Here is a 10973-nt window from a genome sequence, read left to right on the forward strand (position 1 = left end):
ACGCAGCTGCCAGACACAGGGGCATCACACTGCTACTTGCGGCACAGAAAACAGGACAGGGGTAAGAGCCCTTGTATGGCGGGCTAAACGGAATTGGACGTAGTGAGAGGTACATGAGCAATATTATAGGTAGATATGTTACAGGGAGACGTAATACAAACATTGCATTGATCATATTGGTCTGTCCCCACTCATGGATTACTGAACCCTAAAAACTACACAAACATAAATGACTGTAACACCCATGTGCATCTCCCTGCTCAGTAAGTCACACAAAGAAAAATCTGACTTGGACTTGATTGACTCGCCACAATCCCGGAGACACACTAAAATGTTCAAAATTGATAAAATATTGGCTTCACAAATTGATTCCATCGGCTTTATGTTACTGTCCCCACATAAGGCCAAATTGTTGGACGCCCTGGTATTCAGTCGTTGGCCTGTAGACCAACCTCAGAGCTGCCAGTTGGCAAGTCCCTCTGTGGGCACAAATTTCTGTTCATCATGTGGTGGTTAGAAGGTATTGCTTCAATTTTTTTTGTTGCAAACAACATTTCTTTCTTGAAAATGTGCTGTTTCTCCTTCAGATTGCAGAGGGTCTCTGGACACCCTGGGGTTGTCTGAGTCATCCCGAAAGAAACCCCCCATTCAGGCACCTTCAATGTACATACCTCTCGAGGCAACAGCACTCCTCCTCACTCCCTGAGATTGAATTGGAGCTAGGTTCGCGGGATCCATGACGGCACATTGAGATGGATTTACCACCTAAGGAGGAGGCTGGGCAGATGGGTGCTCAGGACTGCTGGGAGCTCCAAAATCATCAAAGCCAAATGGAGCATTGGATGGAAGGGCACGAGTGCAGGTTTCTGGTTGGGTTCCCTTGAGCAGATCACCAGATTCAGAGAGTTTATCATGTCTCCATCATCCTGATGTGCCAGCCTCTAAAAACCTCTTCCCGCAAACATTAAAGGGCCTCTTCCTGAACCCAGCTCTTTCAAGAAGCCACCAGGGAAGTCCAAAGAGAGCCTTCTGGGGTCACCCAAGAAGCAGATGGTCCCTTTAGACCAGTCTGAAGTTGCGATGGGAGGAGGAAAACAGGACAATATTGAAGATGACTTTCTCTCAGTTGAGGTAACCCACTGTGTTATCTTGCTCAGCATTTTTTCCCATAGTTGGCCTACATGTCACTGTAGCGACCGTGCTTGAGCCTCCCCTCTAGAGAGTCCAGTCTAGACTGCAGAGTAGTCAGTTGTTCATAGTTTGTCAGCAGACAGACTCTCATTTAGAGTGACCAAGGCGCATTGTACAGCAACCCAGCAGAGCACAAAAGATTATGCCAGATGGACTGTCCACACCCACTGGGAAATGGGACTAAGGTTATCTTTGGATAATGAGGAATATAACGGAACTGAGGGGAGCTTGCCACCAACCAGCACCATACTTGATCAAAGTTTTTGCAAACATTGCACAGCCTGAGGGCCCAGCCGAAATGCCCTGCTCAACCCAACGGTAATTCTGTCAGCAGAACCGATGTTGAAAGAGCCCCTTTCCCACGCTGGAGGCCCAATCAGAGGGTCAGCCCTGCAGAAGGGGGGAAACACCTTCCCCCCCCCCCCAAGGGCCCATTTCCGCCATTGTACTCCAGGGAATGGCTGTCAAAAGGGAAAGCTTGCTTCCATCCAAGCGAATCGGCAGACTCTGCTCCTGAGATGAGGCCAAAGCAAGAAGTGCGAGGGCAGGCCAAGATGCCAAGCGTTACATGAGAGCCTGCAGGAGCCACCGACTCTTAAGGCTGCCCCCTTCTGGAATCAATCTCTACCAGCAGCCCGACCGCTCGCAGAAAGGTACATTTACTGCTTTTAGACACTGTAGGGGATAAGTCTTGGTTAAGGGCTCTTCATTAGGGTGACCTTTAACTTTAAATTAGCTTTTAGGCTGACCTATATTGAAAGTTTAGACTGGTCTTTAAGTGTTAGCTAAATTATAACCCCAGCATCTGTTGTGGCTAAAGAGGTGCAGGCCCTGCATCTCCACCATTTTCCCTATTGTGTCCATGCTTGACCCAACTTTCACAGTACTACACTTGGCCTAATGTAACATGCCAAACCTAGTGCCCCCCCCGCCCATAAATTAAGTGGTCCTTTGGGAGTTACCAACCAGGCTGCTGCCTGGGCCGTTGGAAATCTTAAAGTCGTTGTTCAGTTTACTGAATTAACTTGCTCCCCGGTTGCTTATACACCAGTGCAATATGCAGAGGAAAAATTTACTCTTTCGTGTACAGTCACATTTATCATCTGTTTTATTATTTTCTTTATTGTTGTTTCTCGCGTCATTTTCCCCTTTTAAGGGAACCCCAAGTTTTTTTTTGTTTGGGGGTTTTTTTTTTTTTTGGGGGAACCTTTTTTTTTCCTTGGGGGTTTTTCCAGGGGGGGGGGGGGGGGGGGGGGGGGGACCCCCTTTTTTGAGCCTGACCCCCTCCCCAAGGCTTTAAGATATATAAAAATAGTTGCTGTAATATCCAATCAACTATAGTTGCAAAGATGGCAATGAAGTGCTCACCCATAGAATCTCACCTTATGGCCCTTTCCATAAGTAACCGTGGGAGTACATAGCAATCTCCATATTCTCTCCCTTTTCTGCTGCTGACACCCAGTCAACTGCCCTAGACCGGCCTCTCGACTTCGAGAAAAAAACCCCACGTCCCAGAAAATTTGGGGCCCAATTTCCGTAGCTTGTTCGGGCCACCTTTGCATATTGTTTTTGAGCACAATAAATGCCCTTTTAGTTGAAGCTGAAGAATAAAAAGTGTAAGTTGGGAAAGGGGCCCGGCACATTAGGGAGGGTGAGGGGCTGCAGAGGCACGTTTAAGGGTCAGACTCCTGTGCTAGATGGTTTCCATGGTCCCATTCATTGCTCTCCCCTGTGTCACTGCCCTGCTCTCCATTTAAAAATCCCATTAACCCCAACACCTGAATATCCCCTCCCTAGGGCACAGGTGTGTGACTAAACGGGGACTGCAGCTGCAGCAGAGAGAGGGGGGGAAGCCAAAATGTGGTCCTGGGGAGGGGGGGTTCATTTGCTTACAGGGGGGCAGGATAGGAGCCAGTGATGGAAGGAAATTTGGTGGAGAATGGCAGCTTGGACCCTTACTCTACTGGTAGGTGCAACAGTAACTTGCTACTTTTATTGCCACAGTTTAGCCTTGGGTTGGGATACACGAGTTTATTACAGAGGGTACAGATCTTACCCATTTCATTGCCTTAGTTTTTAAAAATGGCTTAATCTCCCTTTTTAAAGGGATTCTGTCATGATTTTTATGATGTAGTTTTTTTATTTGTAAATTACACAGTTTACACTGCAAAAATTCACGTACATATAAAATGTATTCCTGAAGCAGCAATGTATTTAGTTGTAAATTGGTGTGTAGGTGCATCTCAGCTCATTTTCCTGGTCATGTGATTTCAGAAAGACCAGCACTTTAGGATGGAAACTGCTTTCTGGCAGCCTTTTTGTTTTTTCTACTCAATTAACTGAATGTGTTCAGGGGACCTGGATTTTACTATTGAGTGCTGTTCTTAGATCACCAGGCAGCGTTATCTTTGTTAGGAGCTGCTATCTGGTTACCTTCCCATTGTTCTGTTTTTTGGCTGCTGGGGGGAAAGGAGGGGTGAATACTCCAACTTGAAGAAGCAGTAAAGAGTGGCTGAAGTTTATAGAGCACAAGTCATATAACTGGGGGGCAGCTGGGAAAACTGACAATATGTCTACCCCTTGTCAGATTTCAAAAATAAAAATCTAAAAAAAATCTTTCTTTTGAGAAAAAGATTTCAGTCAAATTCTGCTTTTTTTTTTTTTTAAAAAAAACCCAAAAATTTTTCCCATGACCGTACCCTTTAAGAGTATGTTGTGCATTGTTAGGGGCCCAAAGCTATTCTCACACGTGGATTTTGCTTTGCAAGTGCAGCTCTTTGTTTTTATGTCTGACTATGAGTTTCTATTGAACTGACCGTTATTTCTCCCCCAAATCTGCTCTTAATATTAAAATTTTCTTTGTTCTGTGTAAGAAGGTTTGGAATACCAGTCTTTTGTACTAGGAGCTAGCGATCTAGCAGTGTTACACAAACCCCCAATTCTTCTCTATATTGGGGGTAATATAATAGATGGTCGTATATTAAACAAAAACCCTAAATATCCTTAGATGAAATCCTTATAAACTTTGCTGAGTGATTCATCAGTTATAATCTTTGCTTATGAGTAATTTCTGTCACGTGACCCACTAAAACTTCGTTGGAAACTAGAAGTCGCTTCGGAGTCGGGACCTGTATAAAATCACTAAACCTTTGTCTGAAACCTTCGGTGACTTATAATATGCTTTATTTTAATCAGTATGGGGGGTGCATAATTCACTGTATAATTACTTGTCTAGTAAACCAATCAACAGCTGGCGTTTTACTAGTCACTGGTGGAAAACACACATCTGGTTGCTATGAGTTACTGATTTGGGCAAACATTTCCCTGCCTTGCAAAATTCTTTCCGCCACATTCATGTCCCCACCCGCATGGCAAAATCCCCATTTCCTGGGTGCCCCCACTTAGCAATTATCCGCCCCCCGGTTAATGACCCTCTGCTCCGCTTTGCCCAAACTTAACTCTTCCTTTCCCGCAGCAGTTCTCTCAGAGCACAGTGGCGAAGACCAAACGAGGGCTGCATCGAAATCGTAGGACCCTCTGTTTATTTCTTTGTCTTTGTCCTGGTTAAAGGTTAAGTAAACCTTTTTTTTTTTTTTATAGTTTTTATTTAATGCTTTGACATTTACAACAAAACCAGGTTAGGGAAGAAGGAAGAAAGAATAAGAGAATAGGGAAGAGAAGTAAATGGATGATTAAAACCTTTAAAATAAGCGAATGTAAAATGTATGTTTTTTTTTATTCCAAATATTAAGGGATACATGTTGTTAATATGAATGAATTTTGTTACAACACGCCACCGCGGTCCATTTTCCCCCAGTCTGAAACCACAAGTAGTCAAGGAAGTTGTCAGGGGAAAGAAAGAGGCTGAGTTTTCGCTTAGGAAAGATGTGAAAAAGGGGTTTTCTAATTTATGCCCCCTCATCAGTTTTAATTCATTATTTTTAAAGGTTACTTATCCTTTAAAGCTGGGCATACACCTAAAATGCCCCTGTGTGGCAAGGGAACAAGGACTCATCACATCATTTGGCCACAGGCCAGCTGTCATGTTATTATCTGCAACCCAAGAGAATCTTCCCATTAATATCAGTATAATGTAGGAATACTGTTTGGACAATTTGCAGTTGTCTTCATTTTTTTTTATTATGTGCTGTTGTTGGATTACTTTCATTTTGGTTAGAGCTCTCCAATGGAATTTTGGCAGCTATCGGTTACTGGGTCCAATTTAATTACAACCAAGACAGGAATATGAATAGAGTGGTGGCCAGATAGGAAAGATAAGTAATAAATAAGTAACAATAAGAATAAAACGGTAGCCTCGTGAAGCTATTGGTGTTTGCTTCGGGGTCAGTGAGGGAGGGTCACAAGAAGAAAGCAAATTATTCAACAATAATATAAAAAAAAAATGAAGGCAGTTAAAATTGCTAAGAAGACCATTCTAAACAAGCTGCAGGTGAACTTCCCCTTTAAAGCTAGTCCCCCACTGTGTGGTCTCAGCCTGTATTTTTTAGCTCCCGGCTGCAGGTGAACAAAGGGGGGGTATTAGAAGGTGCACAGCATGCTGGGTTTGTAGTTGTCCTAATAATGTCAATATCTGCTCTGAATTACAGGAAAATCCCTGATCAGCTCCAGAAGGGACCTGCAGCGAGGAGCTGGGCCAATTCCTGCATCAGTCGCCCCCGCTGGGCAACTTTGAGGTGCAATTTTACATTCGTATAAACACGGTGTTGGGTAATGTCTTACAAACCAGAAAGCTTGTACGGGTTAGTAACCCATAGCAACCGATTGGCAGGCAGCCATTTGTGGCTCTTGTTTATAAGCAAATTCTCATACCTTTTAATGTAACTCTGGTATGATGAATAAGCTGGTGTTGCTAACAGCTGGACCCATAGCAACCAATTGAATTAAGGGACGGATAAAGCAAAATCTCTTACTGGTTGCTATGGGTTACTGCACTTATCCTTTCCTAATTTAGGATGCCCCCCTATTATATTAAATAATAATTACTGGATTTGGCCCATTTGTCCTATAACCTGGGCAAAGATTTTGTATAAACTTAACTATTAGGCATTCGAAGAAGGTGGCGCCTGCTTGTTCTGCTGAAATAGATGAATAAAGCAACTGTATAAAATACACACACACATAACATATACACAACACACCACATATACACCACACACATACACAACACACACACACACATATACACACACAACTCTCTCACACGTAACAAAACCTACAGCTTCGGAGATTTCTGGTTTAAAAGCAGCAAATCCCGCTGTCTGGGAGATCAGGGTTTCAAGCCTTCTTTGGATTCTTTTGCCAAAAACATTAGTTTTAGTAACTACAAAGTTCATGTTTTTTTTAAACTCCTATTCCAGAATATTCCAGAAATCCAGTAACATTTCAGATCTGGAATTCTCATGTAGGAGTCTTGTGAGTGTCGCTGGGCTAAAGATACAAACCCGTGTGTGTATATATATCTGTGCCTTCCTCAGGAGTCTATCTGAAGGGCCGATTCCCTCCTCCCGGTCACATCGAAGGATTCACTGCAGAGGATTGGTGCCAGCGGCTCCTACTGCCCCCAGCATGTCATTACCAGTCCAAGTCACCTACTTCCATATCTCTGAGCACAGGTCCCCTCACCATTCCTGGATAGCATAAACACTTACTGTACAAGCAAATGGCACCTCCCTCCTCCCATATTAAAATACAAAATACAGAGAAGGAATGTTCTGGGCACACAATTGCTATACCCTCATACTGTACTGTCTAAGGGAACAATATGGCACCTCCTCCTCCAATGTTAAAAATACAAATATACAGAAAGAATGTTCTGGGCACACAATAAGCTATAACCCTCTACTGTACTGTCAAGGGAATCAAATGGCCCTCCCCTCCCATAGTTATTAAATACAAATATACAGAAAGGAATTTTGGGCACATAATAACTATACCCTCATACTGTACTGTCTAAGGGAATCAATATGGCACCTCCTCCTCCCATTTTAAAAATACAAAAAAATACAGAGAAGGAATGTTCGGGAAACAATAAGCTATACTCTCAGCCTTGAAATGCAAAAAGACAGAATTGTTTTTGGGCAGATTAACTGTTTATTCCCATCCGCAGGGAGTATCAATCTGGAAGCAGTTGGAAAAGGGTACACGTCCCCAGCACTGGAACCTACAAGGGGAGTATGCAAAGAAACACAAATGGGGTCAGGGATAAATGGTGTGGCTAAATACACCTGCAATTATACCAACAGGCTTTCAGTTTTTCCCCTTTAATTTCCCTAGTAAGCCTTTGTAGGTCACGAAGACTTTGGGGGCTGACAAAGGGTGCTGGAATTGTAGAGAATAAAATGAATATAAGGATGCAGTGGCTGTTTTGCTTGCAGTTCCCATTCTCTCCACTAGGTGCCAGTTTTCTGCCCCTGTCAGTTATTTGCAGACTGGAAAGGGGCAATAATTCCCTTTACATTGGTTGGTGTTTAACCTGCTGCCGTGCACTGATTGGCTGCTGCTGTGTGTGTGTATATGGTGGATATTCTACCTGTTTAAATCTGTATTTGGCCTCTCTCCATCTCCCCAGACCTTATTTAACCCAAAAGACTGTGGTGAAATGTTTCTTGTTACCTACGACCTGAAGGACATGCCCCAATCACAATACCTTCCTGCGCCACCGCATCTTCCTGGTGCCCGTGGAAGAAAGAGGAGAAGGCGGCGGAGAGGGGCCCCGAAGATAATGGTCGTAATGAATCCAATCCCAGCAAGGGGGACGGCCAGGAGGATCTTGTGTTATCTCATGCACCTGAGGCAAGGCTACACACTACATATCCCGCATTCCCTGCGACCTGCGTGCCATTTCCTGCTAGCATGTATTTCTGATTGGGTGTGGTGAGATGCTGTTAGAAAAAACAACCACTGTTACATATTAAAGGATAAGAAACCTTAAAACAAGTGAATGAAAACTGATGGGGGGGTATTCTAAGCACTTTTGTCATTTACATTCATTATTTATTTTGTTTTTTTTCCAAGATAATTAAGGATACATGGACTTTTAAATGAAAATTACCCCCCAAACAATGTAGGTCTCTATAAAAAAAATTTGCATAAAACAGCTCAAGTAAAAATCTTTCATGTAAATAAACCATTTTCATAATAAAATATACTTTTCTGTGCCTTTGGGTATCATAAATAAAAAAATGCCATTTTAAAAAATAAGGGCCGCCCCCTGAGATCATACATTCACTGTGCCCAAAAACATACCAAAACATGTTAGGTCACAGAGCCAATACAGATTTCTGGTAGGGGACTCTTCCGTTACAGTTAGAGCTACAGTATTTCTGGTCAGGTGACTCTTCCGTTACAGTTAAGTGCAGTATTTTGGTTAGGTGATCTCTTCCTGTTACAGTTAGAGCGCAGTATTTCTGGTCAGGTGATCCTTCCTGTTACAGTTAGAGCTACAGTATTTTGTCAGGTGATCTCTTCCTTTACAGTTAGAAGTACATATTTCTGGTCAGGTGATCTCTTCCTGTTACGTTAGAGCTCAGTATTTCGGCAGGTGATCTCTCCTGTTACAGTTAGAGTGCAGTTGTTTCGGGGCCCGGTGATCTCTTTTCCCGTTACAGTTAGAGCTGCAGTGTTTCTGGTCATGATCTCTTCCTGTTACATTAGAGCTGCGTATTTCTGGTCAGGGGGATCTTTCCTGTTACATTAGAGCTGAGTGTTTCTGGTCAGGGACTCTTCCTGTTCAGTTAGAGCTGCAGTGTTTCTGGTCAGGTATCTCTTCCTGTTACAGTTAGAGCTGCCAGTGTTTCTGGTCAGGGTGATCTCTTCCTTTACGTTAGAGCTGCAGTTTTTTCTGGTCAGGGGATCTCTTCCTGTTACAGTTAAGCGCATATTTCTGGTCAGGGGATCTCTTCCGTTACGTTAGAGCTGCAGTATTTCTGGTCAGGGGTCTCTTCCTGTTACGTTAGAGCTGCAGTATTTCTGGTCAGGTGATCTCTTCCTTTAAGTTAGAGCTGCCGTATTTCTGGTCAGGGATTTCTTCCCTGTTACAGTTAAGGCAGTATTTTTGGTCAGGTGATCTCTTCCTTTACAGTTTTGACTGCAAATATTTGGTCAGGTGATCTCTTCCTGTTCAGTTAGAGCTGCAGTATTTCTGGTCAGGTGATCTCTTCCTTTACAGTTAGGGCTCTTACTCACTTGCTTCTAACCTGCGCTCCCCCGCGTTCCGTTTTTTGGGCTTCAGCCGCAGGGGAGCGCAGGAATAGACGCATGTATTATTTCAAATGGGCTGTACCACTCACGCGGTAGCCCCCGAACGCAGGAAAAAATGCAGCATGTTGCGTCTCAACCTGCGTTCGGGCCTACACGCCCCTGAGTGAGTACAGCCCCTTTGAAAAAATACATGCGTCTATTCCTGGGCTCCCCTGCGGTGAACGAAAAAACGGAAGAGGGAGCAGGTCAGAACGCAAGTGAGTAAGAGCCTTAAGTGCCAGTTTCTAGTCGGTGATCTCTTCCTGTTACAGTTAGAGCTGAGTATTTGGTCAGGTATCCTTCCTGTTACAGTTAGAAGCCGATTTCTGGTCAGGTGATCTCTTCCGTTAAGTTAGAGCTGCAGTATTTCTGTCAGGGGATCTCTTCCTGTTACAGTTAGAGCCCCCAGTTTTCTGTCAGGATTCTTGGACAGCACACAGACCATCACTAAATGGTGGTTCAAGGCAAGAGATGTAAAAAGGGGATTTACTTAAGTATATTGGCCAGTTTGGAAGATTCTTTAATAGTACTTAATATGATTAAACATCTGTTGCTTAAGTATTTTTGGGGTATATTTTCCTTTAATATGAATGAATTGTGTTAAACAGGCCACCTGGAGGTGGTGGCTTTTAACAAAATTCATTCATATTAACAGTACATGTATCCCCTTAATTCTTGGAATTAAAACAAAATAAATAATGTAAATGCAAAAGTGCTTGAATAGCCCCCCATCGTTTTATATTCAATTTTTTAAAGGTTTTTTTTTGTCCCTTTAAGTTATTTCCCCTTTATTTTCTTGTGTATGAGACAGTGGGGGCATAATTTAATTGTCCTTCCCTTTTAGGTTTCCAGAGATCCAGATCAGGGGGAAAATTACCTACGGGGACATCCGCCTCCTCTTTTCCCGTAAGTCGATTGAAGTGGACTCTAGATCCCGTATGAATGAAATTTTTTCAACCGAAACTCCCAGCAACCCCAAATACTCCCTCGGGTTTGAAGGTGAAAACACATGATGGTGTTTTTTATAAGGGGGGGATCCAGAACGTCAGACTGTCCCCCCCACTACAGCTCCCTGCGCATTGCACAACCTTATTTATTCCTGTTCCCCGCCTCATGGCCCCCCCCAAGGACTTTCCAATCGCTGAAGGCTTCCTGGATCACATGGGAACCATCCTCACAAGCAGAACCCTCCCCCATGCACCCAAGGTGTATAAGTGGTGCCCGAATTTTTCATTTAACCCCCAGTCGCCTGGTTTATTAAAACCCCCATGTTATTTTATTTTCATTTATTGAATGCTATGATTGTTACAATGTGGCCTTTAAATAATCCAGCGAGGAAACCCTGGAGGAAATGTGTGAGTTAAAATAAGTGGAATTTGGGTTCAGTCCCTCCATAAGAAAGCAGGAGGCAATATTTGCTGGTAGTGTTGGGGCTGCCATAGAGATTGCAGCAATATGACTCCCACCATGACTGATGGATCAGACTGTAGGACAAGTTCGTTGTGCTGCTCAGAATATTCAGC

At 43.4% G+C, this 10973-nt stretch overlaps 1 protein-coding gene across 1 annotated transcript; it reads left to right on the plus strand.

Annotated features, from left to right (window-relative positions):
- Positions 1-746: 746 nt before the first annotated feature.
- Positions 747-10463, plus strand: fam214b.S (family with sequence similarity 214 member B S homeolog; the record flags this gene model as incomplete). Its single annotated transcript, XM_041579267.1, is given in 20 exon segments — positions 747-780; positions 783-853; positions 855-1010; positions 1013-1054; positions 1057-1134; positions 1137-1224; positions 1227-1284; positions 1286-1514; positions 1516-1830; positions 1832-1844; positions 4667-4718; positions 5799-5887; positions 6687-6745; positions 6747-6781; positions 6783-6833; positions 7308-7383; positions 7781-7842; positions 7844-7940; positions 7943-8004; positions 10295-10463. Coding segments are annotated over 20 exon segments (1836 nt in total), but the record flags the coding sequence as incomplete, so codon positions are not given.
- Between the last annotated feature and the right edge of the window lie 510 nt (positions 10464-10973).

Source organism: Xenopus laevis, chromosome 1S (assembly GCF_017654675.1).
Source record: "Xenopus laevis strain J_2021 chromosome 1S, Xenopus_laevis_v10.1, whole genome shotgun sequence".
Classification (NCBI taxonomy): Eukaryota; Metazoa; Chordata; class Amphibia; order Anura; family Pipidae; genus Xenopus; species Xenopus laevis.